The sequence below is a fragment of the Patagioenas fasciata genome, chromosome 1 (assembly GCF_037038585.1).
Source record: "Patagioenas fasciata isolate bPatFas1 chromosome 1, bPatFas1.hap1, whole genome shotgun sequence".
Taxonomy (NCBI): domain Eukaryota; kingdom Metazoa; phylum Chordata; class Aves; order Columbiformes; family Columbidae; genus Patagioenas; species Patagioenas fasciata.
In genome coordinates this window covers 121,165,735-121,192,686 of record NC_092520.1, presented here as the reverse complement: position 1 = coordinate 121,192,686, position 26,952 = coordinate 121,165,735, and the positions used below count along the sequence as shown (strand labels likewise).

The 26,952-nt window shown below is 38.7% G+C and overlaps 1 protein-coding gene across 1 annotated transcript in view; it reads right to left on the bottom strand.

The window, feature by feature from the left end:
* The window catches only part of TMEM131 (transmembrane protein 131), a 102,304-nt gene that overhangs the window by 3,594 nt on the left and 71,758 nt on the right, over positions 1–26,952 (bottom strand). The window contains exons 21-41 of the mRNA XM_065854149.2: positions 25,431–25,583; positions 25,210–25,285; positions 24,983–25,100; positions 22,969–23,107; positions 22,750–22,859; positions 22,303–22,369; positions 21,195–21,346; positions 20,358–20,500; positions 19,115–19,301; positions 17,710–17,895; positions 13,371–13,529; positions 12,245–12,843; positions 8,124–8,299; positions 6,847–6,974; positions 5,390–5,514; positions 5,085–5,243; positions 4,164–4,335; positions 3,710–3,831; positions 3,532–3,628; positions 2,351–2,448; positions 834–997 (exon numbers count right to left, since the gene is read on the bottom strand). Coding sequence (XP_065710221.2) covers positions 834–997; positions 2,351–2,448; positions 3,532–3,628; positions 3,710–3,831; positions 4,164–4,335; positions 5,085–5,243; positions 5,390–5,514; positions 6,847–6,974; positions 8,124–8,299; positions 12,245–12,843; positions 13,371–13,529; positions 17,710–17,895; positions 19,115–19,301; positions 20,358–20,500; positions 21,195–21,346; positions 22,303–22,369; positions 22,750–22,859; positions 22,969–23,107; positions 24,983–25,100; positions 25,210–25,285; positions 25,431–25,583 — 3,330 coding nt within the window. The remainder of the gene's footprint in view (positions 1–833; positions 998–2,350; positions 2,449–3,531; positions 3,629–3,709; positions 3,832–4,163; positions 4,336–5,084; positions 5,244–5,389; positions 5,515–6,846; positions 6,975–8,123; positions 8,300–12,244; positions 12,844–13,370; positions 13,530–17,709; positions 17,896–19,114; positions 19,302–20,357; positions 20,501–21,194; positions 21,347–22,302; positions 22,370–22,749; positions 22,860–22,968; positions 23,108–24,982; positions 25,101–25,209; positions 25,286–25,430; positions 25,584–26,952) is intronic.

The following is a 26,952-nucleotide window of genomic DNA, read 5'->3' as shown; positions in this document are numbered from 1 at the left end:
CTCCAAGAAGCTGCGTGACCTTCTTCAGCTTCCCCTGCCCCCACCTTCCTCTGCTTCATCTGAACTGCTACCAGGTGAAGTAAACACTGCCTCTTACTCACTACAAAAACATTTTCAGAAGACAAGATGAAGAATGATTTCAGCTGGCACTGAAGACAGCTGTTGTAGTGTGAGTTTTATTCTGACTGATAGAGAAGCACAAGGATGAGAGAGCACTGCTACAATCTGTGTAAAAGCTGTTTTTTCTTCCTCTTTGTTTATACTGAAGTTCTCCATCAAAATTAGGAGTCAGTTTAAAGGCTTCACCTTATGATCAGGCCTTTAGTGTTTTTTTCTAAACTGAATACATTTGAGGTCATTTAGATAAGTTATTCTTGACCTTTTGTTAATTTACAAGTAGGTACAACACTAGATTCAGGAAGCAGAATCAAAGTCTGAAACTTATCCTATTGGCTACTTTGCAACTGTCCAAACTGAAAGCAACAGAGGCAGCGTCCAGCCATGGCACAGGGGCAGAATGGTGCTTTCCACAATTCTGAAGCACATGGGAGTGGAGCACACTTTTGTAAGTGCTGCAAGGTGCTCTTGTGAGAAATATTTTCATGTGAAACAATCTACATGGATTCGTCATCCACAAGTGGAGCAGACAAATCATTCGTTGTCCAATAGCTGTGTCAAGTACACAGAATGATGAATATATAACTTGCCTTTTCCTTTATTCTTCAGTTGTTCTTTTTAATCCGAATGTAAAAATCCTCTACATGAAATTAGATGGCAGATACAGAATGGATTTGGGATAGTAAAAAAATGCTGTATTTGGACTGAATACTTACTGCAGTTGTGTGAGTCGGGGAACTTGAGCTTGTTGGCCAGGAGGGTGCAGAATCCGTAGCTGAAGGATCCCAGATGGATGATGGAACATTACTGAATTCACTCCAGTTTCTCTGAACATCCTGCCCATATGCAGATCGAGCTAAACCAAGTTTGCTAAAAACCTCTAAAAAGAAAATTAAATAAAACTGAGTATATTACTCTTCAGCTTCTTCCAAGAACCACAGCACACTAATACTTTGCACAGTTATTTCCCGTATTTTTTCTAGCAGGTCCTGCTGCAGTGCAAGGAAATGTCATGCAGTAATGCAGATCTCATTTCACATGCCAAACATCAGACAGTGGCTACAAAGTTAAAATCACGGTTATAGTAAGGAAAAGAGTTCTAAGCTCACTGTGTCTTATTTACTATTCACATATGGGATATGTTTGGTTCCTGGTATTTATCCACAAGCAAACAGTCAGGGAACCGGCAGAAGCACAGCACTGCTGAGAGCCCCGGCAGCTCCTCCTAACAAGGTAACTCTGCAATGGAATAAGGGAACTGGGCTGAAGGAGCCTCTTGCAATTGCAGCACTTGTTTGCTGGCAGCACTCCCTGCCCTGGTGACCCCAGTGCACGAGGCAGCATCGGCTGTATCCAGCCCAGACCCCATATCCGCCAGAGGAGAAGGCATCACCAGCGCTCGCGGTTTGCATGGTCCAACCATCTCCAGCACCTTACTGCCAGCCCTCAGAGTGTTGGTGATGAAGATGAAAGAACCCCACAGCAATAGCTGCTGTTGATGCCACACACCCAGAATTTTTCAGTAGACATAAAATTTTTTCAGTGCACAGCATTTCTTCAGTAGACATAAAATCCATTTTGCAAATGCCATATGGAAGATTTGCTTTGCTTATCTTTTGCAGGCAATTTAAAAAAATACCATGCATCCCCAGATAGGGTATACAAATCTACAGAAAGTATGCAGAGCATCCATGCCCTGCCTGCATCAAGGCCCAAATTACAGAAAGTTTACCTAAACATTTAAATACAGGATTACTATGCATCAGTTCATCATGCAGCTACACAAACAGTGGAGGAAAACACAAGAGGAAAGTAACATGAGGGACAGGCCATTGCCTTATTCATAGAGCAAAGGTTTTATGCAGCTATTAAGTGCTCAAGAAACCACAGGCCCAATGGCACATTTCTGAGATGTACAGTAAAGCTTCAGGGGGAAGAGTGGAGGGGAGGAAGACTAAGGAAAAAAAAAACAGACCACAAATATCAAATTTTTCTGAAACTGAAAAAACTTCAAACCCAAGTATTTCCAGCCCAAACACTGTAAAGAGTTTCCACTTACTTTCTCTGGGCTGAAACACAGAATACACACAGCCACATTTCTAACATTCTTTCCTAAGTAGTGATCCTTCTTGGGGACAGGGATGGGAACACTGTACTTAGAACAGCGGAATGGAAACGCACCATTTCTTTACCTGTATTTGAATACAGAAAATCCTCAAAGCCAAAAACTCACCTCCAGTTAAGTTAAAAGAATGTCCAAATGCAGAGAATGAGTTGAGAGGGGTGAAGTCAGGACTGCTGGGATTGCTGATAGGGCTCCACAAACCTGAACTAAAGATTATGGAATAATGGGAAAGAAATACACAACGCATTAATATGGTACTATCAACAATATTCACTTGTGATCTGCATACAAATGTACGTGTACAAATGGATGTGGGTTGGTATGCATTTAACTATATATACGTGTATATATATACTTAATGGTGACCAAGATTTAGGATATCAGCTTATTTTTGTTTAAACAAAATACTTCAGTGAAATACCGTTTTCCTGTGTATACACCTACCTTGGAGCAACACACTGCTATGGACATAATGGTCTTTAATCCCTAGTCTGAGCTCCACCACAAACCTGAGAGTAGCTCCTTTGATCAGTTTTTCAGAAAACTTACAGGGTCTAAGCCATAGTGCATTTTTTTGACAAAAATATAAGATTTAGAACAGCTCAGGAGGGATAGCAATTCTCCCACTCAAGCTTATGGGCAAGCTTCTTGAAATTGCAGATGAGCTACCTGGAACCAGTGATAAACATTGACAAAAACAAACCAAAACCCACCCCCCAAACTCAATTCCTTTGCGTATCGAAACTTGAAGTTAAGTATCTTTCCTGTTCCAGAAAGGTTACCAGACTCTCACTGCTTTTTACAATCAAGATAGACGTGCACTGCCAAAACATGTCAGAAAAGCCAGCGTGCCTTGGGGAACGTGACTCAGTGCAGATCTGTTGTGCTCCTACTCATAATGCAAAGCCCAGCAACAGTTCTGGTCTTGGTATTAACACTGGGAGTGACAGATATTGCTGTACAGCAAGATGATTCTCTCTGTGAACTATTTCAAGTGACCTTGGTTTACACTCCTCAATATTGAAAGAGCCAGACTGATTTCTCTTTGCTTGGATGCCTGGGGAACATAAGATGGGTGAAGTTCCCATCACATCTAGAACACTCTCATCCTTGAGTCACTCCTAAGTTCTAAATTTTTTTGCAAGGTGAAAGATAGTGTGCCCAGACTTTAACAAACAGTTTAAAAAGGAACCAGAATGAATTCTGTCACTACCTTCAAAATGCCATTAAGAGTTTGCAATGTTCCTTTCTAGGAGCCTAGGTATTTGCTTAGAAAAGATAAAAATTACCTGTCAGAGCCATCGCTGTCAACAACTGTGTGGGAAATGTTGATATTGCTGGAAACATCCGTCTTGCTTGAAGAAACCTTTGGTAAACTACTGCCACCTGCAAGAATATAGCAGATATGAGTAAAAACAATAACAGAATATTTAGGAAATACTCAGAACTCCAAACTGGTTTTAGTACCTGGGCTCTTGTCATAACCTGCAGCTACAGCAGCAAAAGTGGGGTTACCATTCCTGCCTGGAAGAGAAGCTGCCTTTGCCAGCTTGTGTTTGGTTCCATTTGGCTGCTTGCTTTTCGTTTCACTTAAAGGAGGAGGAAAAAAAAAAAAAAAAAAAAAGAGTAAGGTTTTGGACTTGAGCAGCTTGATAAAAAAAGCAGCAAATTAAGCTAGCATTCATGAAAATGTTAACAACAGCTCATGTAATTGCACATTTTTCCAATCTACCAAGGCATAAGAAACCCCGGAAAAATATAAATAGCACGATAAGATATGCGCAGTAATATCTGCAAAGCAGCAGTTTCCATGGGAAGAGGAAATGGGTGTGAGAAACGGGAGCTGCACCACATAAAGCACGTGGGTTCCCCAGGTGTTCTGTGCTTGGGAAATCAGCCAGAGGTGCAGATCTGGACTCACTTGCTGCAGCTGCTGTTCACTATGCTGCTGTAAGTGCCTCCTCGTGGCCCAAAAACCAGAGATGCAGGAGGAGGAGGAGATGGAGAGGCAGGTGTCGGCGAGGGCTGTCGCTGTTTCAGGAAAGCATCTGCATTCAGGGTTTGCAGGGAGAGTTTATAAAGGTTGTCTGTAGCTATAAAGAGAAAACAAAACACCTTCCTGTAGTATTTACTTTAAACCAAAGGCTTCTCTAACCTTTGCTATGCTTTCTGTTCAAACTGAGGAATTATGACAAAGGCTGTTCCCAGTGATTGAAGAAGTAGCTCCTGCCCTATGTTCATCTATTATCATTCAGGTTTTCTACCTATTTTCAGAGAGACTGTAGTGCAATAAAAGCATGAAGCTAAACTGATTTGTACAGAAGAAAGCAGCTTTCTAGGTGAGCGCTGTGAAGAGAGATGACTTTATGCTTGCATGCAACCAAGAGGACGGTGATTTAATTCCCACACAAGCGACTTAAAACACCACCAAAAAGCTTTTAATAGAGTACCACGCTAACCACTGCATTAAGGTGTTTTCAGTGTTTCCTCTCAAGGACAAATCATATAATTAGTTTCAACTCTGGCTACAGCAGACTTGACCAAGGAAAACCCCATCTGCTCTAGAAAATACATGTTGTTTTCAAGAGACAATTCTCATTTCCTCAAGTTCCCCAGGAGCTTCTAAGTCCTGTTGCATACCAAAGAACTGCAGAATGGCCCACATTCTGCCCATGTGATTTTCAAACCCAATAGTACCAGATGCCATCAACGAGGTCTACAGCAGAAAACAGGAGCACAGCTACAGAGGGGAAAAAAGACAGAAAGATCTATACACAGACCACACCTACCTATGGATATTGATTGCAGAAGACCAATTCTGCATCCTCTAGCCATTACTTACAGCTGCCAGCTTTGTGGAGAGGCACAGAGTCCCACTCGGGTGGCGGAGAATCCTTTTCCCCTTCCGAGCTGCTGGTGTTTCCTAGCTCCTGTCCAGAACCACTGGGGAGAAATTTTGCTAATACTGATGGTCTGCTCTCCATTAACTTACTGCTTGGACCTATCACAAAAGAAGAAAAGCAAGTCCATGGATAGTAAACTAAACAGGTTTCTTCGCACACCAGACTTAGAATTAAGCACTCAAGAAGTGTTACAGCCAACTGAATAAAAGTCCAGAGGTATTTATAAAAATTAGCCTCACTCTACCTCTTGTTTTGGGGAGGTTTCTTGATTTAGCCCCATTCGTCAAAAGGTGCTGTGTAGATATCTTGGATGGGAAGGTTTTGCGCTGTTTGTTTTCCAGTGGGGGGGTATAAGACAATTCCAAGGAACTAAACGAAAACAGAGATCCATTTATTTTTAAGCTCTCTGAAATGCTGTAAAGGACCATATGTATACACAAATATATAGATATATATACGCAATATGTGCAATATGGTCTAACAAAAGACTCTTCTGTGGCTTTCTTATGTGAAACTTATGCTCATCTTTGAAGCTATTAATAAACGGAGTTTTGTATTTATCCTATAGGCAAAACTCCACCCTTCCCAGCCCTGGCTCATTTTCTATCCACACCGCTCCACACATATATTAGGGCTCACTCACCTTCCAGGAGTAGCTTTCATCCTGGAGCTCCAGGATTATAAATCTGTTGATTATACAGAGGCAAAGAAGAGATGGCAACAGCTGTTTTTCTACTCTGCCCCCACACGCTCTTGTTAGAGCACATCCTTTCAATATGCTATTGCCCTGAATGGATATGATCATCTTTTAATCAATGACATAAAACTACTTAAACTTACCACCAAATTTACTTGGCTATATATTGTTCTTTTTTCTCCTGCTTTTTTTCCTCTCAGTCTTTCTAGGGAGGAACTATTTTACCCATTTCTTGCAGAAGAATTCCAAACCAGCTCTCATACTGTGGCCTTTCAATACTGTCACATGTAATGAACTTGTGATTTTGATGATAACGGAAAGGAGATAATGGCAAGAATAAATACGATATGGAGGAAGCTTTGCCAGGCAATGTTTTCAGAAATATTTTGGAGAAAATTAATTTATACTAGCTACTAATCTCAGCTAACATAGCATTAATTACAGCAACAGGGAAAACAGCCAATGTAACATGCCTCAGTTTGGTAAAATTTACTTCTGTGGCACTTGGATACCAGTCTGATTTCAGAATGAACTACATATAATAAGACTAAGGTTCTTCATTTTTTCCCTTTCTATAATCTGCAGTCAAATGCCTGCCAGTAAGGGAAAGGGACTGGCAGCAGCAGCCTCTTTTAATAATACACCCAAGATTCTGATCTTACTCTATGATACGAAAAAGGAAATTGCATGGCTGTGCTTTCACCAAGGGCAACTAGAGGCCCGCATGTTAATGCTGGCTTACTGGGCTACCACTAGAAGCTCCTGTAGAAACATTAACCCTATTTTGTGTATGCTTAACATTGCTTAACCTGATTTTCTTCTCTGGATTTAGTTCTCCTTTTATTTACACACTATATTCCCATTAAATAATTTATTATTTACAAGCTTCCCTGATATCAGGAAGGAAGAGGAAGCTGCTTGAAGTTATCTACTGTTGGCATTAGGCAGACCGGCAGCCACAACAGCAAATATCCTCTCTACCAAAAAGCCTTTGTTGTGCTTACCTGGTTTTCACATCGACAGGGATTTCTTTCTTGATACTTGTTAGCAGTTTTTTAGTTTTCTGTTTTACTTGGACTATTTCATTGTCAGGTTTTTCTGGTGTGACCTTTCCCTTTTGTTTTTCAGGTTCCTATAAAAGACATTATAATAGCATGTCAATATTCATGAAAAGTAAAGTCCCTCTCGCATCACAACATACATAGTATAAATAGGGCTGAGGAAAGAAAGGTATTTGAAAACACGTGCATTTTTGCAGCTAGAAGGTATCTTTTTGCTACTTACTGAGTATACCTATAAAATGTATTACCTATTTTTTCCTATTTGGAGAAGTAGAAATTGAAATATCTAGCAAATTAATGTGCTTCAACACCTCCAAGCCTACTTAAAAAGGTGGTAGCTCTGTCCCTGAGACCTGTACCACATCCATTGTACACAGTCCAGGCCTTCTAAAACAGAACATTCAACAGAGCAAAGTGTATTAGCAACTTGAATGTTGAACTTATTTTTTAACCATGCTTTAACACTTCCTGAATACAAGTATACCATCAAATAGCCATCCTGAAAAATCAAAGGTGATTTTCAAATGAAAACTTACTAAACCATAACTTTTCAAATATATTACACGGACTTCTTTTATTTCTTTCCCCCTGTTAGAATCTCTATCTTTTCCAAAGTTCAAATCTAAGACGTCAAAATTTAGGCTTGGTGTTCCTCACTTTGTGATTACCTTGGCTTTGTTTGCTTCCCTAGCATATAGTTTAGGACAAAAAATGTAAGACAACCTGACCACTAAACAAATTACTGAGCTTTAGTTTATTACCTAGAAGGGTGTAAGCCAAATGACTAGAAGGGGTAATGACAATGGTAATGAAGTTAACTACCTGCTGACAAGTTACCACCACTGAACTGACCCTTTGTAAAAACAAAATGCCTGGTTTTAGCATAGACATTAATCATTGAGTAACATTTGTGTCAATACTTTGGTGTTTTACTCTGCAAACAGAACAGGCTAGGAGCCTGCAGAGAGACAATTACCACTGTGCTGCTGACAGCTGGTGTCTTCTTTCAAGCCACAGTCACTCGGGTACTTTGTCCTGAGACTACACGATTCAAGCACCTTCACACTCAGAGGAGCAAATTTTATAGGGAAAGATGTTTTTTAATTAACATTCTTCCTCTGATACATATTATAGTTTATGAAGGTTGGGGGTGGGGTAGAGGGACGAGACCATATTCCACTACCTAAACAAGAGCCTCCTTTTAGGAGCAGTTGCTGTACCTCTTTGAGAAGTGGTTCTGTATCTGGGTTGGAGGTTTCAGTTGTGGTTGAAGAACTGTCATCATCTGCCAAGGAATCTTTCAGTTCATCTTCCTGTTGCTTTCCTTTCCCTCTTCTGTCCTTTTCTTCCCGCTTCTTCTGTGGCTTAGCCTTGCGCTGAAGCGTTTTCCCTTTCCCTAGGGAGACAAGGATGCTTCAAGTTCTCAGCAGCAGTATTTGGAGATGAGCTAGTTCATTTTGGAGGCTAACCCACATGATTAAGCCTCCCAAGTTTGTCATCTATTATGATCCACCAACCATTCACAGCCACTTCACACCAAATGTGAGCAACAGCATCAAACCTGAAGAACCCTGAACTCCATTGTCACATTTATGCTCCTGAGCTCTACCTCCATCGCCTCTTTGTAGACAGTGGGCACCTGGTTACCTATAATTCTCTGTTCCTGGTGGACCTTTTAAACACCTTAGAATTCAATTTCACGGTTTAACCACGTAAGACTAGATTTAAACATGAACTGCAGAAATTGGCACGAGCTTTATCATCTGAACAAATGCAGAACAGAAATTATTACTTGAATTATTACTTGAAGAACTGATTGTTTTTTCTGCAATTTGTACAGGCTAACTGAAATGTAGCCTAGTGTAAGTTCAAACTGTAGAGGTTTAAGAACCTTCAAAATCAAGCCAAAGGTCATGGCTTGAAAATAGGTAGGATTAGGCTCCTGGGGAGTTAAAAAGTTATCAAAAAAAGCATCAATACAGAGCAACTGTGCGTGTGGAGTCATCATCATCTTACCATCACCTCTTGTTATTCTCTAACACAATAAGAACATGCACAATGTTTTTATATCTTTCATTAGATGTAAGCTATGCCTTTATCAGCAAGATCTTTCTTAGATACTGCCCTTCAGCCTAAAATTCTCATCTATAAGCCATGCAGTGCCTGCCTACAGCTTCCAGGATGGACTTAACAGTTCACTCAACTGAAGACTCAATTAACCTGTGCTAAGTAAGTGGATTCAGCCTCTTCTGGGATTTGTACCAGCTCAAGTTGGAATTGAATCTGGAAGCACAATGACAGCTGTCATATTTCATTTGGCAAAATGTCCCTCAGGGAAAGTTTGTACCAAAACATAAATTTGCCTTCAGTATTTTGCCAAATACCAGATACATATCAAAGGGCAGTGCCTTCAAACTTCGTTGTGTGTGTTTTGGTTTTGTTTTTTTTTTTTCAGACTTAATGTTTTCAGTGCCAAGAACAACAAAATATTGGAAAGAAAACATTCTTTTTATTGTGAATGCAAATGGAAGTGTAAATAAAGGAGATCCTTGTACGGAAATTTTCTAAAGGTCAGCTTCAAGCTTATTGGGGGTTCTGGTTTTGCCTCAAGAGGCATCCTAATTCTAAGATTTACTTCACATTTAGTCTGCATTCAGGATTGCTAAACAGTGTAATGTTCATCATTAGAAAATCTATTTAAAATGTTATGACATAAAAATGTAATGTCAAGCACCTGTTCAACAAAATCTGATGTAGCCTCTGCATCAGCCTGCTGGGACTGCAGTATTAGGAACCTGAAACAGGTAAATAAAGAGGAGAATCCTGCATAGGATGTGATGCCAGCCAGTTTTAGTCCAGAGGCTGCTGCTTCTGCAAATATTTGTGACCAGCTCTAGCAATTTATCTAAAGACAAATATCAGTGTCTGTATGTAGATCCAGATAGATAATGGAGCTTCCCCTCTGGTTTTACAATTTTAAAGAGGGCAAATGGAAATGAGTAAGTTTTATTTGGTGCACTGCGCTTCTGTGAGTCAAGTTACAGTTTACAGGTTGTGGTTTTGTTGTTTTGTGGTTTTGTTTGTTTTTGGTTTTGTTTTGTTTTTGTTTTTTTTTTTTTTTTAATAAAGCTTGTCCAAAAAGAAGTCTACATGCATAAATCTGATTTATTCATCTAAGACGATGAAGAGGTCAAGAAACCTATCTGGATTGCAAAATGCAACATTCATAATATATTTTGCAACACAGAATATGTTTAAATATTCAGTAGACCACAAATCACAAATAATGCAAAACCCCTATAACAGAAGGAAAACTGTGAATTTATCTGAATGAATCAGGAGAAAGTTACAAAACAGGAAAGTAATGCCAAAAAATGGAACCCATGTAGAGTGATTAAGAACTAAGTATTTTATCATCATTTAAACAGCTTTTGAAATTGATAGACAGATCCACACAAGCAGCCATCTCAAAAAAATCCATTTAAATCTAGTTGAAAAAAATGTAGTCAAAGGTCTATCAACACTTAGAAGCAGCTATTTGGTAAGCCAAGCTCCAAATTCATTGACTGCTAGAAGTTGCCATAGGTACAAAAATGTTGCAATAGGTACACCACATTATTTGGATCAGGAATATGCTTTTGAAACCAAACTCCATGGTTCCCCCATACTGTGTAGCAGCTGCATTGTACAGGAATACTACAGTGCAAGAGCTGGTTTCTCTTTAAGTTGAGCTACACATGGCAGATGCACCCCAGAAGCGCTCACAGCCCTTTCAGGCATTCAGTGCATTGGCTGGATCACAAAATAGCTTGGGGACCTTCAGAGGCCATCTAGTCCAGCCCCCTGCACTGAGCAGAGACATCTTCAACTAGATCAGGTTGCTCAGAGCCCCTTCCAGCCTGGCCTGGAATGTCTCCAGGGATGGGGCATCTACCACCTCTCTGGGAAACCTGGGCCAGGGTTTCACCACCCTCAGTGTAAAAAATTTCTTCCGCAAAATTTTCCTCTTTCGCTCAGACATGTTCTATGAGAATGTTGCATCCTCACTACTAGCCATTTTGCTTTCCAAAGCTCCAGTACCACACTATTTGCTAATATAGATGCTGCCTTTGAAACCTACCCAGGGTCACATCATCTGCTGCATCACCATTTAGTCTTTATGAAATGAAGACCTGACAAACTGATCATAATTTACCTCAGATTAATTCCCCCCACTACATCACCTTGTCTAAATTAAAACTGAAACAGCTTAGAAACAAAGTAGCATATTTCACAGTAGGATCCTAAAACTTCTAATAGGAGTCTCCACTTTAAAAATCCAGATGCATCACCACATCCACACTGAACTAATTAAGAACTTCCTGCTCATGACTACTCAACAGACTGAAGCTTTCCCCTTTGGTGGTGCCTGATCATACAGATACTTCAGGGTTTATGTGTCTTCCCACCATTCATTTTCTGAGCTCTATCTCTAATAAGTAACACAGTATCAACACTGTTTTTGTACAATAGTGCTGTCAGAAAAAAGTGAGAAATAATTTAGAAAGAAACACATTAAGATTAAATTTATAATCACATAACTCTGGGACACAACTGAAATGGCTAATAGAAAAAGCATGGTTAGAAGTTCTACTGTAACAAAATGTTTATAAGAAGGAATATTACCAACATAAAATTTTAGAAGTCTGAATGTATCTAATGTAAGAAATTAAAAACATTTTTTAAGCACTGGACAACTGACAAGATGCATAAACAATTCAAAGTCTGCTCTAACCTCGTGCAAAGACGAATGCAACTTATAAACGCAGGTGCCATATATCAATTTGCTGACCATTTGACATCAAGGATTTTTCAACAACTGCAAGTCTGGGCATGAAGAAATCCATTCCCAAACAATACTACCGGGGTTTACCCACCTCTCTTTTCCTCTCCTCCCTTTCTCCCTGTCTCAGTTTTCATAATACACTGGGACAACTTCCTTGTCCTTTCCTCAATTCCTGGCCCCAAGCACAAATGATGGATAGAAGGGGCAAAGGCAAAGGAGTAGCAACCAAAAGCATCCTCCTTCTTCAGAGGGTCAGATGTCTAAACATCCACCCTGGCTTTCACCAAAATGTTCCAAAAATTTTGCAGGAACCATCAAAATCTAGTTTTGCAAGGAGAACTCCACTGCCACAAAATGAATAAAGGAAGTTTCAGGACACAGGCGTGTAGAACAGGGTAAGGAACAGTGGAGAAGCTCCCACTTTCCACACTATGAAAACATGACCTCTATGGCTGATTAAATCTTGTTCTGTGGCTTACATAATGAATCGTGTTAAAAACTGCAGAATTGTATTACCTTTGTTTTTTGCTAGTGGAGATGGGGGCTGCTCTGTAAACACATCTGGGGAAGAGGATTCTGGGTGGTCAAAGTCTTTTTCCATCGTTTCTATGAGCCCAGTGAGATCTGAATCCTCCGAGCTGTGTCTTCTGCTGCTGGTGCACTCGCCATGGGGTGGGCTGAGCAGCGGTAGCTGTGGCAAAGCACTTTCAGTCTGTTGCTCTTGCTGCTGGGGCCCGGGTGCCGGGGGTTGCTGGAGGGGCTGCTCTGCCAGTGCTGGGGGCTGCTGCTGCTGCATTGGCTGCTGGTTCTGCCTCGTCCCCTTGGCCCTTTTGCCTGCAGCATGAGCCTGGGCTGTGGTACCTGCATCCAAAGTAAAGGAGCTAGCTCTGTTCACTGATGGCACAGAAGCTGTTTGTGCTGAAGTCCTATTAGGTATGCTTGAGCTGCTTTTGGGTTTGATGTTTTCAACATCAGGTGCATTTCTACTGCTGTGAAGGTGTGTTGTTGCATTGCATTGCTTATGATTCCCAGCACTGGATCGTGAAGATGAACCGCCTGCTCCATAGATCCCTCTGGATGAACTGTGATGAGAATCTGATCCAAGTGCATTCAAGCTGGAAGAAAAACAAGTGTTTATACTCTACAACCTTTCCATTTCTCCACATGAAGAAAAGAATCACTAGGTCCAAAAGAATCCTTGAACTACACTGTTCTTGGCATATAACCACCAAAAATGCCTAAAACTTGTAAAACAAGTCAGGAGCATTTACCATTTCCTGTTCTCTTGCTTGCTGTACATATGAACAATAACACAGTAAAATGACAGTCAATATATATGTTGGAGGGAACACTGAAAGGAGGTTTCTTTGTTTTTTTAAACTTAAGACACCAAAGGCAGGAACTTCAGGCCTGCATTTTTTCTGCACTCTGTAAGTTTCATTTTCAAGAACATTAACAGGAAACTTGGCAGGGTTTGGTTTTGGTGTTCTTTTTACTCAAGCCATCTTTTTATAAGTAACTGGAAGAATCTTTATTCATCCACCTGTTCTAAAAAGCAGTATTATTTTCTTACTGGTGCCTTATCACTAAAGAAAAGAAAAAAAAGGGGGAAACTTCCCACAGAAAATGCAAACAGACGTACTTTCCATCGGATGAAATTCCAACTATTCTCCTGAGATCAAGCGGCCTTCCCATATCAAAGGGAGGGTTTGAGGCCTCAAAGGACAAGCGTCTTCTAAATGGCTCCCAAATTCCTTGAGCTTCTAAATATGCTGTTCCAATTACCAAGAGAAAGAGCACACTGCAGAGAAGAGAAGAAGTTATCTAAGTATTTCTTAGTTTTGAACATTTTAAGGTTAATGAATCTAATCACAACACAAAAAGTTTTTATCTTGTACTGAAAAGCTGAAAATTGCATCCAAACCACAACTTCATCCGATAGAAATATAAAATACTGAAGTCTGGCATGATATACACATCACTAACACTGAGAACATAAGCTAGATGCAAGTCTGACATGCAGTTGTCAACAATATTAAACCAAAAGAATAAGAGACATGATTTCCAGTATAAGTTGGGGAATGACCTATTAGAGAGCAGTGTAGGGGAAAGGGACCTGGGGGTCCTGGTGGACAGCAGGATGACCATGAGCCAGCACTGTGCCCTTGTGGCCAGGAAGGCTGATGGCATCCTGGGATGTATTAGAAGGGGGGTGGTTAGCAGGTCGAGAGAGGTTCTCATTCCCTTCTGCTCTGTCCTGGTGAGACCACACCTGGAATATTGTGTCCAGTTTTGGGTCCCTCAGTTCAAGAAGGACAGGGAACTGCTGGAGAGAGTCCAGCACTGGGCAACAAAGATGATGAAGGGAGTAGAGCATCTCCCTTATGAGGAAAGGCTGAGGGAGCTGGGTCTCTTTAGCCTGGAGGAGACTCAGGGCTGACCTCATTAATGTTTACAGATATCTAAAGGGTGAGTGTCAGAAGGATGGAGCCAGGCTCTTCTGGGCGACAACCAATGACAGGACAAGGGGTAATGGGTACAAACTGGAACACAAAAGGTTCCACTTAAATTTGAGAAGAAACTTCTCAGTGAGGGTGACAGACACTGGAACAGGCTGCCCAGGGGGGTTGTGGAGTCTCCTACTCTGGAGGCATTCAAGACCTGCCTGGATGCCTTCCTGTGTAACCTCATCTAGGTGTTCCTGCTTCGGCAGGGGGATTGGACTAGATGATCTTTTGAGGTCCCTTCCAATCCCTGACATTCTGTGATTCTGTGTGTAATTAAAATATCGAAATGGCATCCAACTGGTCAGCAGATCTCACAGCTGGTTGGTGCAATTCCATTTTAAAGGCAGAGACCCTCTGTAGAGAACTGTATGGCTGCTCAAGAAGTAACATTTAAGAGCACGATTTCAAGGAATTTTACAACCAACTGCATCTGCTGCAATACTGTGTTTACAAGTTGTCCACTTACATAATGCACTGCAGTGAACTATATTTTTGAATGAAGCAATAAAACCACTGCAGAGACCTTCATCACAGGGCTATCGATTTCATCTTCTAACAGGTGGGACTTTTGGGGGGAGGAGACACAGTGGCGATGGCTAAAGCTTGCCTTGCCTATTACCCTACAAAGTTGATGAGAAAAGACCTTTAAATTAGCAGCTTTGGTTTCTGTTCTCCACCCCCTGTTCTGACTGCCAGTTTTTCTAAGCCAAATCTATGAAAACCAGCATCAATTCACACAAAAAGATGAGATACCGCTTGCTTAATTTCGGCTAAAAGAATCTAGTCTAGATAGCTTAAGTTTTAACTGTAACCAAAACTAAAAGCAACTCTGGAGACCAACTCAGTTGTTGAGAGCTGGTTATCAGTGCTTTTTCTCTGCCCCAGGGATTAAAAAGGATTCTAGATGCATAACCAGGTGGCAGAAGACTGGAAAAATAGTTTTCATCCAAGATGTTAACCAGCAACAGGAAAGTTAAATCCAATAGGGGAAATTTTCAGTCAAGCTTACACAAACTGTTACTCAAAAGAGTAATGCTTGCTTTGGGTGCCATGCCATCACAAATGGAATTAACTTTGGGCTGTAAGGAATAAGGCATCATCTCTTTCACTTGCTAATTGTAATCCATGATGCTATTTGAAAATTCACAAGCCTGATACCAACAAGAGCATCGTGTCTGCATCAACCACCATCAACTACATAAACTCAGGATGGAATGCACAGGGTTTTGGTGAGCTGGGCAGACACTTCCCCCTCAGCCCCACAGTGCTCCCCTCACAGTATAGTATCAACGCTGGGCTCTGCAGAGGTTGTACATGGGAGGCTGCTGCTCTAGAGCTTCTCCTTTCCCACCATTCTCTGAGTAAGGACTCTACTCCCTTTACAGAGGCCAACTTTGGTGCTCTGATAAACAAATACCAGCTTTGAAATAAAAACAGAACAAGCCGTGTTTTGTCATCTTTTTAACTGCAGGTTCTGGTTTTGGTGTGGTGGTGGGAATAGTAGTGGTTTGGTTTTTGCTTTTTAAAATAATTATTATTAAAAAAAAGAAAAAGAAAACTAGCTTAGAGTGTTCATGTCATTTAAATGACAAAACAAATAAATGTGAGGAACACAGTCTAGACACCCAAGAATGATCACGGTACATCCCTCTTCCCCTCACGGTTTTATCCTGGAGCACACGCACGCCTAGTTGGTAAGATCTGCACAAAAAGGACTGGCTCCTTTGTTGTTTTTGTACACATTGTATGATGCTGGACTTCAAAACAGCCACAAGTGTGCTAACAACTCAAAACAATGGAGATTTAGGGAAGGCAACAATAAACGCCACCTTATCAAGCTAAAAACATGAACTAGACAAACTCCTAGAGTTGTTCATTCCTAGTAATTAAGGACAGCTTTGCAACAATATGGAAGTAACACCCCTATGTGATGGCATCCTAGAAGCTGGAGCCTGTCTGTGCATACAGTCTTTGGAGTATTATGAAATGGTTACATGAGGACTCTTCTCTAGTCTGCTGCTAAGAAGGATGTTTTGTACTTGGAGGAAAAAGACACAGCCAGAGGAAGGCGTAGTATTCTGTTGTAAAGTCTAATTAATAAATACAGTACCTATACAATTATCCACGCAAACTACACTTACGAGCTGACAAGCATTATTTACTCTGTCAACAAACTAAAAAGAAACTACAAGCTTATGAATTTCTAGCAAATATACAGAAGAAAGCCACTTAAGTGCTTATTCAGCACTTTCCTAAGTAATGCAGTGTTAGTCAGGAAACAATTTCCTAAGTAACAGAAAATTTCCCATTACCTAGGATAGTAAAGTTTCTTAAGTAATACTGCATTACTTCGGAAAGTGCTAAACAGTCAAAACAGAAAATGAAGGAGGCTGTAACTTTATCTTCTCTATTTCATTTATTAATCCCTAGAAGGAAAGACAGCCTAATGGAGCATTTGTGTAATACAGTGCAGGAAAATGGAAGAGCCAGTACCTTAACATGAAGAAAACAACAAAAAAGGCTCCAGGATATTACATTTCTGTAATAATACTTTGGATTTGCAGCACACAGAAATACCACTTTCTCATCACATGCATCTACAGCAGCAACCCATCTCACATGAAGATATAAGCTTAACACTAATGACAAAATAAAACAGCCTTTGTTGTTACTGATAAGTAACAACTTATGCTGATTAGTTTCTACGCTGGGATTTTTAATGGATAAATTAAAAGTGAGGGAGTGTCTCACATCCTAAAGGTGAGAGGAACACATTCTTTATAACCTCAGATTCCGAATAGATAAAGAGAGGTAGAGGTTAGACTAGGAAAACAGAGTGGAATTTTCAACCCATATTTAAGCCAGTCATAGCTAACAAACCTCTGCTTGCTGAGAAAAAAGTACATTAATATGCTACTACGTAACCTCTGAGTTGCCAACAATGCCCTTTAGCTTCTCAGAAATCCCATTATTAGTATCACCAGTTGTCTGTCACATCCAAGTGGGAGCAAAGTTAAATTCATCCAAGGCACCTGCTAAGCTCATTGCAGTCACTCCATCATGCCCGTCTAAAGCACAATACTCCAGAATAACGCTTACATTTGTACGGGAATCCATGGTTTAGCAATGCTTTAATACCCAATCTGATGCAAGATTGGTGTGATTATTTATCAAAAACCTACACATTATGAGGGTCAACAGGAGTACGTATCTCACTTAAAGAAACAGGCCTAAGGCAAGAAGTATATTATTTTTTCTGCAGGTTGAACAGCAAGCCAGTACTCCTCAGCCTTAAACTGTTTGCACTCAATCCACAGTACTGGTTATTAATGTGTTGTTCTTTTTCACCTTACTTTATTTTAAACCCATCACAGCATGTACTGCATACACAGATGCTCCGCTCCTCTGTAACCTGCATTCAAGCAGTAGCAGTTTGTGCACACACCCCGATAAGAACAGACGCGCACACGCTACCTCATTATTCCTGAGATGACGATGTACAGGGCCAGCTCCCAGTTGGGCCTGGGTAGCGCTTCTGCACACGTTGCTAACATGTGATACGGAAGGGATGCATTCAAGATAAATATGAATTCCGAGCCTCCTGTGGTGATGAATTTTAATTCACGTATGACCCTGGAAGCAGTGAAATCAGGTGTAAACCTGCAAACAAAGTAAAGCATGTCAGAAGTTTTCATATGAACAGCATGAAGGGTTTGTGGTCATTTATATTACTCATAAATTAAAAAAAAAAAAAAGGCAAAAAAAAACCCCACACCAAAACCACAGAAAAACAACTAATTAAACCAAAAACCCCAAACAAAACAACAACAAAACCTCCACCAATTACTCCTATGCCTGTCATCCCAATCAAACATTTGTAACAAACAGTCCTAGTAGTATGACTAATAATCATCGACACAATTAGCCTAAAAATACTTATGAGTATCTTTCAAATACCCCACGATTTATGACTCAGTTCATAAACACCTATGCTTAACACACCTGAAATTAGATTGCCCCGATACATCATATAAAGATATATTCTAATAACTGAAATTAAGTTTTGACCAAATCTGTTAAAAGAAAGCTATGAATGCAGTAAAATAAAAATCACAGCAGCTGTAAGTAAGCAATGGAACCAACTATCATGTGAGCTATAAAATTTTTAAACACTTCACATTTAAGTCACAACAATATCTCTTTCCTAAAACATCACCGTTATGTTTCCATCTCATCACAAACTATGACTGTTCAGAAACACCAGTGAAGTTTCACTGCCTGCAATATCTTCTATGTCCTTTTGCAGAAAAGCAGCATCTTCTGAACTTTTCACATAGCATATTCTGAATGGTTAACTTTACTTCCAAGCAGTGTTAAAAGATTGGGTTTGGTGCAGAGATGTTTGACAATAAAAACTGACAGAATTAAACAACCATCATTTAGGCAATAGACAAAATATTCAAGACTCCAATGCCGTGCATTATGATAATAATCCGTACTCTAAAGGCTCTTTTCTGTTTACTGCAATGCACCAAAAACATGCAAATCTAGATCTCATGTGCATTCACAACTCAAATTAAGGAAATGTATTTTAAAAACATATAGTAACAATATTCCAACTCAATAAGTTATTCTTACTGGATAGTACTGAAAGCAATACTATAGACAGTCTGAAAACTTGAAGTTATTGAAGTATCGAATAGTGTTTGCAAGAAAATTGAAAAATTTCATGTTTTAAGTTGTATTAAAAAAACCCCAAACACTCAAAGCTTAAGTAAAATCCTCAGAGTTCAACCAACAGAGTTTTCCTTCAAAATAGAATTAGGTATACAGAATTCCTAATGTAAGGTTCCATTTAGAGGTAAGAAAAACCACTTACAATATGACAATGTCTTTAGAGGCATTGGCACTTAGTGCAAACTCATGACAGTTAACTACTTTAAATCCATATCCTTCACACGTATAGCCACTGATTTCCATAGTTTTGACGTTAATCTGCAGCTGTCCTGTATTTTCCACTTTAAATGTTCTTCTCAGTGTGAAATTCGGTTCTCTGTATTTCATTTCTAGAAACAAACAGCAGGAAGTGGTTAGTGTTGTGCTAAATGGGTGTCCTTCATTATACTCATATTCTACAGCCAAAGAGTTCTGTCAGGATTGCAGCAGGACAGGGGACCCATGAGGCCCATGGAAATCTTTATGTAACCTGCAGGAACAGATCTCTGCAGCCAAATTCTCATCACCGTCAAGGTACTTGTACAATTCCAGAGTACTCCAAATCATCAGGGAAAAAACACAAACCACCAAACCTCTGATAGCACTGCTGCCTCACCAAAAAATCATCCAAGCTGTAAAGTTCTTTGATGCACTGCTTAGTGTTGTGGTATTCTGGGAAAAGTCCCACCATGAAGAGAATTAAAACTTGGTTTTGTGTGTTAAAAATAAAATCCATGGTTGAGCTACAACCATCTTACTAGTAAAAAAATCCCTAAACCATGACATGTAAGAGGTTAAGCTTTACATGAAGTTTTCTTCTCATCCCTCAGAAAAAGCAGAATTATCTCAGACAATAATTAACATGGCACTTTACAAGTATGTCTGGAAATCTGCAAAGTGACAAAGCAGATTTTAATACCAGAAAAAACTAAACCTCTTTTACCAGTTCCTTTAGTAATGAGGAGAAAACCTCTGACTCCAGTGTAGAACATAGCTGGGATTTAATTTGCATCAAGGAACACACTCTGCCTTTTTCCGCGTTGGCTGTGTGCACACAGATACTGAAGGTGTGAGGGGGGAAAAAAGTATACAGAAAGTTTCATCTGTGATCCAATTTGACTTAAGTTTAGGAATTAGACATTATCTCAGTAAATGTACTAGGACATTCACCTCCTTTATCTTGAATTTTAGCAGACGAAGGGCTTTTGTTTCATCATTCCTAATTTTCACATTGAAATGAAAAAGGTAAAATATTTCATTCTTTGCCTAAGTGAAGAAGCCATTTTAATGTATTCAAAGGAATGAAACTTCTGGGGCACTAGAAGAGGGGAAAAATACTTTCACATTTCAAGCTGTACATGTAAAATTTCTTTTCTGTTCAGCATAGTAGCTCACAAAGTACTCACTTTCTGAACAGTCTTTTAATAATGCTTCTGTGATTTTAAAGCGTAAGGAGCTTCCTGGACCAGAAGGTTTGCCTGCAACCTTCAAGCTCTCAGTCGTTCCTTGTCCTTGTACCATTATAGCATCTATTACAGTCAAATTATTTCTGTATACAAAGAAAAAGCAGAAACATTCATAAAAGAATTATGCAGTCTTTTGCTCCTGCAAGCCTCTCTAGACTATGGAGTTATATCCCAAATCTGGAGGACAGAAATATAAGCAGTTCCACAGATAATCCTCCACAATATGCAAGTGAATAGTGGGGATCTCAAACATAGTTTGCAAGACAAGAACCTAAGAAATCACAACACAGTGTACAAATAAAAAACCCTATCAGGTACTGGTTAAAGCTTCTACTTCATCATCATATTAATTTATCACACCTGATACAAAAGCAAAATAGTTATTCCAACAGAGCTCTTTACTATAAAGACTGGACTTGTAGCTTGATCTTGCAAATGCCATCTATAACTACAGTCTCTGCTTTCAAGACAGAGTACGTATTTAAAACTCCCAAGTATAACAGTGGATTACATATTTCTATTATATTTTTTATATATATATATATATATATATATATATATATATATATATATATACACTGAATACAATTTATGTACTGTAAAACATAACAAAATTACATTTAAATTAAATCTTTCTTCAGACACATATAATTCTACTATTATTCTTGTAAAAGCAATTGTTTCTTATTGGCAGCAGATCACAAATATGATCTTGTATGTAAATAAAAACCATCGGAAAAAAAAAAATCACACTCATTTCAGAAATATCTCTCATACCTGATTACAATTAATGATGAAACTGTTTTATTAAGAACTGGAGTGAACTTTACTTTGACAGACTTTCTCTCACCAGGTTTTAATATTAGGCTTAAAACTGACTGACGAGCCAGGCCCTTTGTGAGTCCAACAGTGCTCTGTAGTGGCTGGACCTTAAAGAGAGTGGGAAAAACAAAGTAACACTTTTAAAAAAAGGAATTTTTTTACATATATTCGATAGAAATCATTATTTCAGCTAGAAAACTGGTCTTGTCATAAAGAAGCATACTACCCAATGATATACTGGCTTTTTTTTTTTTTTCAACCAGAAAGTCTCATAGCACAAGAATTTCCCTACTTATTAGCAAACCACCTGTGTTTATTCAGAAGCAGAACACAGCAAGACAGAACTGAGCATAAAGATCTAGGAGAAAAAAAGAGTTCAGAAGTTTTTTAAATGTATATTTAACACCAAATTAGCATTAAGCCATTATGTAACATTTTCTACCCTCAAAATGTTCCATTGTTAGAACATTTTTAGAATATTGTTTTTCCTAAGTAAAGAAAAAAGGGGAAGAGCAAACTTAAAATAGAAGACCTATTGAAAAAAGTGTATTCTGCTAAGTTTGCTGTTAGATACTGAGAAAGCATCGAATTTCTAATCTAAAACTACCTGTAAATGGAGATGAAAAGGTGTATATATTGGATGAGAAAAGCAAGTGTTCGGGATGTGGCATGCTCTATATGAAAAAGCGCACACTTAAAGTTGTCCACAAAACTCAAATTGTTTAAAATAAAGAGCAAAGCAATGGAAAACTCAGTACTTTGCTAATTTTAGAACTACCAGCCACCACACCAAAGAAAATAATCATGTTTCAGTAACAGAATGAATAAACACAGTTTCCAGTAACTTCTGCAATGCTATTATAATGTGAGCATACAGAAAAAGTGATATTTTAACTGTTACATATGAATAAATACTTTTCCCAATTCTCTGAAAATATCCAACAGAAGCATCACATTTTTTACACTACTAGTACCAAAACTTGAAGAGATGCACAACTGAAGCAGTATTAAAACAATAAAATATCTAAATTTAAAAATCTGAAGAACCTATTGAAATACTTACGCAATTTCTGAAGACCTGGAACTCCAGAGTCCTCAGGTTGAAATGAGCTGGCTTACTCAAATTGAACCTGAAACAGATATGTAATTTTTTTCCCCAGATCAGGGAAGATAACATACACCCACTTAAGGACTTTAGCACAAATCAAGAACTTGTGGTAGGATTCAAATTACATGCAGCTTAAAGGATCATTCCATTTGTCTTATTTCCCACCCTTAAACTTCAAGTCAAGGAAGAAATGTAAACATTATTTTAGCTTAGCAAAAACTACAGATGTGAGTTCCATGGCAATCAGCCTAGATTCAGTTCTCAACTGGCCTAATGATTCAAAATCTAGAAGCAGCCAGAACTGTAACTACCAACACGCTTGCCAAATACTGCATGTGTTTTTTGTAAAATGCATTTTGCTGTAGAGTGAGAATGGCCTAACTACTCTGAAACAATACTTACCGTTCTAACATTTTATCAGCAAAGGCGGATGGGTTCGAATACAAAGCAACAGGGAGGAACTGAACATATACAGGAACATCAGCTGGATTTTCTAGAAAAATTTCTTCTTCCTATTCAGAAACACAATTTTTGTAAAGTTTATATTGGGGTTAATGCAATTAGAAACACTTACTCAAAATGCAGTCCCTCCAAAATCATACTTTTAGCAAAATAACTTACTGATGAACTGTTTGTATTGGTAAGAGGGAAGCTTAGATGTCGTGGTGAACCAAGTATGGAAGGCCAGGTCATTTCTGCTGTAATTTTCAACCGGACGTTCTTCTGAAGATCTGTGTCTACTTCAAAGACAGCATTCAGTCTGGAGAAACAGTCACAAAACTTACTTCACAGGAGTAAAACAGGAAAAGCTTGGAGAAAGCAGCAAGTTTAAAAGCACCCTGAAAACAATATTAGCTTGAGAATGCAATTTAAAGAAACACTGAGCTCTGCACATATGTCCTGCTATTAAAAAGCACAACAGAAACTGTCAAAACACACCCAACCCAAAGATTCTAAAGATATTCTCTATTTAAGTATTGTTGCCAACATCCATCCATTCCAAGTTCTGTTATGGCCTATTTATGGATAAAGTTGAGCAGAAAATGTGGTAGGACTTATGCAACGCATCACAAATCTTTCAGTATTTGCGTTTCTCTTAAATCACTGTTCTCTGGACACAGACACACATTTTATCCGTCATTAAGAAGTGCCTGGCCCCTACTACTGCAGAAAGAAATCTTGAGAATTTAACTGAGATTCAGATCAGTAAGAAAAATAACCCAAAATGTATTTGATTATTTATAAAGGTATAAACAGTAGAAAGAAAAAACATCAGTCCTGCTACAGTCTGTTTCCAATCCAACATCCAGACATCCACTATCCAGAAAGCGTATTGTGGCTGCACACGTGTAACATACCCTAAATCTGCAATGCATACATGGATGTACGTGCGCATATTCCTGCCTAACAAATCTAAAGCAAATCTGAACTAACCACACTTGAGGCCAGCTACTGCTTCCATCAGTGAATGAACTTCTTTGCTATTAACCAACATCTGCAACAGACTTGATTCCTGTTCTACAAGCTCCACACTGCAACCTGAAGCAAGACTAACAGCGTTGAGTTCTTGAGTCAGCAAACCAGATGAAACACTAGACTCCAAACCTAAAGATGCATTTTGGAGAGACTCCAAATGCCCACACCGGAATGCCTCAGTATTCAGAAGGAGCAGTTTCTCCTTTGCTGAAAGCTACCTGGGATAGCTGGTTAATTGTAACTCTCTTAAAAAGCATGACAAATTTTAGATTATATATTACATTAAATAATATTAAAATATTGTATAGAATACCTAGAACTGCTACTTATTCAGAAGCAGTTTTTCATAGAATTTTCCTTTACTGTCCTCATAGTGTAGGTGATAGGACATTCCTGAAAGTTACCAGTGTGGCTAAATAGAGAATTCTGTTTAGATCAAATTTGTTCAGGAGTTATTGACGTATCAGCATTATAACAAAAAAGCGATAAAGGAGATATGCTTTTGTTAATCTATTTAGCTACATACAATCATTCTGTTTTTCTGCAAATATGCATACCTTTTTTTAAATGGTAGTCTGGGTGCTATCATCACAAAAGACACATGCACTTGCTGTTAATGCTAACTTATGTCTCTTGGAGATTAAATCACTTTATGTGTGAGAAGGCAGATGTTTGAAAGGTACAGAGCAGCCTACAGAGTTTGACTTTTTCTAAAAAGGAAATAGCAATCCTTAATCACCTTCTACTTAGCTGAAGCAGAGAAATACCAGACAATTTTATAATTCACTGAAATGCAATCATCTCAGAATAGTAGCAATAGAACACTTTATGAAATCTTAGGAGGGATATTGAGGTTACTACTTTAAAGCAGATTAAGCAGGGATACTGCACAGACAGTATAATCTGTTTTAGGAAGTTTTTGCAGTGTGAAGATGATTTTGCTGTTGCCATCTTTTCCAAAACTGCAGCATACTCCAGTGAAAAGTAAGTTTCAGTGTTGTGTTTGACTTGAGGAAAATATTACTGTTCTTTAACTTTTAAAATGCTCTCTTTAAAGAGCACTGCAGTATTAAGAAACTCTGTATTTCATAAGAGCACATATAACACAGAATTAACTAGTGATTAAGGCCTGAGAAAGTAACAGTTTTAGAATACTTACCTATGGTTTGAGTTCTCTTTCATTTCTGTCCATTCTTTGAATAAATTCTCATGTAAATCCCAGTCAGAGTCCCATGCATCTTCTTGCATTGCTACACTGTGCTGAACTTTAGATTCCGCTTTAAGAAACAAGGGTTTTTTTAAAACCTTCATGTAAAATCATTGCTTCAGGAGAAAACTTTTTTTTTTTTCCTAAAGATTTTCATTATAAAGTTTAATGTTACTTACATTTAGACAGAAAAGGCAATCCTACATAACAATGATCTCCACATTGTAAACCAGGGTCAAAATAAATATTTGCAATCTGCAAAACAGATAAGAGCATATCAATTAAGAAACTGCAAAATAAATCTAATGACCAAAGATAAAAGAAGATTTCTGATGACCACAAAAACGTGACACATATATGAGAGAACATGTAAATATGTAGAAATAAGGCATAAACAAACCTTTGATTTTTTCCCTGGCTCTAAATCTTCTTTATTACTTCTTAGCCTCTTATAATAAAACCTTACATCTTCCGATAGGGAGCGTATGTGTTGTATTTTCACTTTCTGAGAAAAGGAGTTCATAATGTTCAGGCTTTGGTGAACTACTTTCCCCTAAAAAAAAAGAAAGAATTAAAAAAGTCTGCAGGATACGCATTTTCCCCTAGCATATGTATTTATTTATGCAGGCTGGCAAAGACCACAGAAGAGCTGAAATGTTAAACTGAGATTTTAAACTACGCTGTCTCAAAAAAAAAAAAAAAAGCCACTTCTAACACTTCAAGGTTAGTTTCTGTGAAGTTGTACCCTTTCCTCCATCTGCTTCCAAACACAGTTCAAAAATAAGTACACCTTAAGTGTCTTGAAGAGCTAAGACAACAGTTCTGCTTAATCAAGTCATGCTTAAAAGGCACCACAGGAGGAAAGGCAGGAGAAAACTCCAGTTTTCTGAGCCTCCTTTTATAGTAGGCAAAGAAGCTTCTTGTAAGACATCTAGTACATAGTTGCTAGTAAATAGAAATAATCTGTAAGAAACAGTAGAGTGAAGCTGCAAATTACAAACACCGCAGGTGGCAGAGGGCATTTAAAAACACAAGCACAATCGTTCTTCCCACTCCCAATGAAATTAAGACACCAGGCACTAAAATAACTACATTTAAAAAGAAAACAGGGCAAGCTTTTTCCCCGTGCTTTTACACCCTTCCTACTCTTCTGAGCCAAATATTTTAGCTTTTAAGCATAAAACATGTATTTTAATTGTTTGTCACAATCAGAATCATTACAATGTCCTCACTTGTAAACCAACGATTCTGTGTCCATGCTTTTCACCTTATGTCAAAACCTGGCCCTGACAAGTAAACAACAAATAAAAACCAAACCAAACAAACAAAATGCAACTCGGGGCCAACGACATTTTGTCGGATTTATATAAAATGAACAAATACAAGAAAATTTAAAGACTATCTTCTAATGAAAATGACTGGAGTTTTTCATGTTTCCCTTAAATCAATGCTTTCAGCTTTTTAGAAAGCCAGCAAGGCAAGGACTGAAGTGGACAGATGGGAGAGACGTACTTTTGCAGGTTCAAAATTTGACTGTGGGCTCAGGAAACAGTCATGTACTGTAACAGTCTCAATAGTAACAGTTTGTCAGAGAAAGAAAGAAGAAGAAATCTCTAAACAGCATAGTCGCATTAAATTGAATAAGAGGTATATCTGAGGTTCATTTATGGAATCCTGTCTGTAACAAACTGCCATCAACTGGGCAAGATGAATGTTTCTTGATCTCCATAGAACAAATGTAAGGGTCTTTTACTAAGACCCTTATACAGCATTTAAACACGACACAACACATAATGGAAGACAACTTTACCCATCAACAATAACAAAGCTAGAACAAAGCTACTGTAAACTAAAAAGGCCATTATGAAGCAGAAGTCACCACAGCTAAGATGTGTTTAAATCAAGACAATGATTTTTACAAG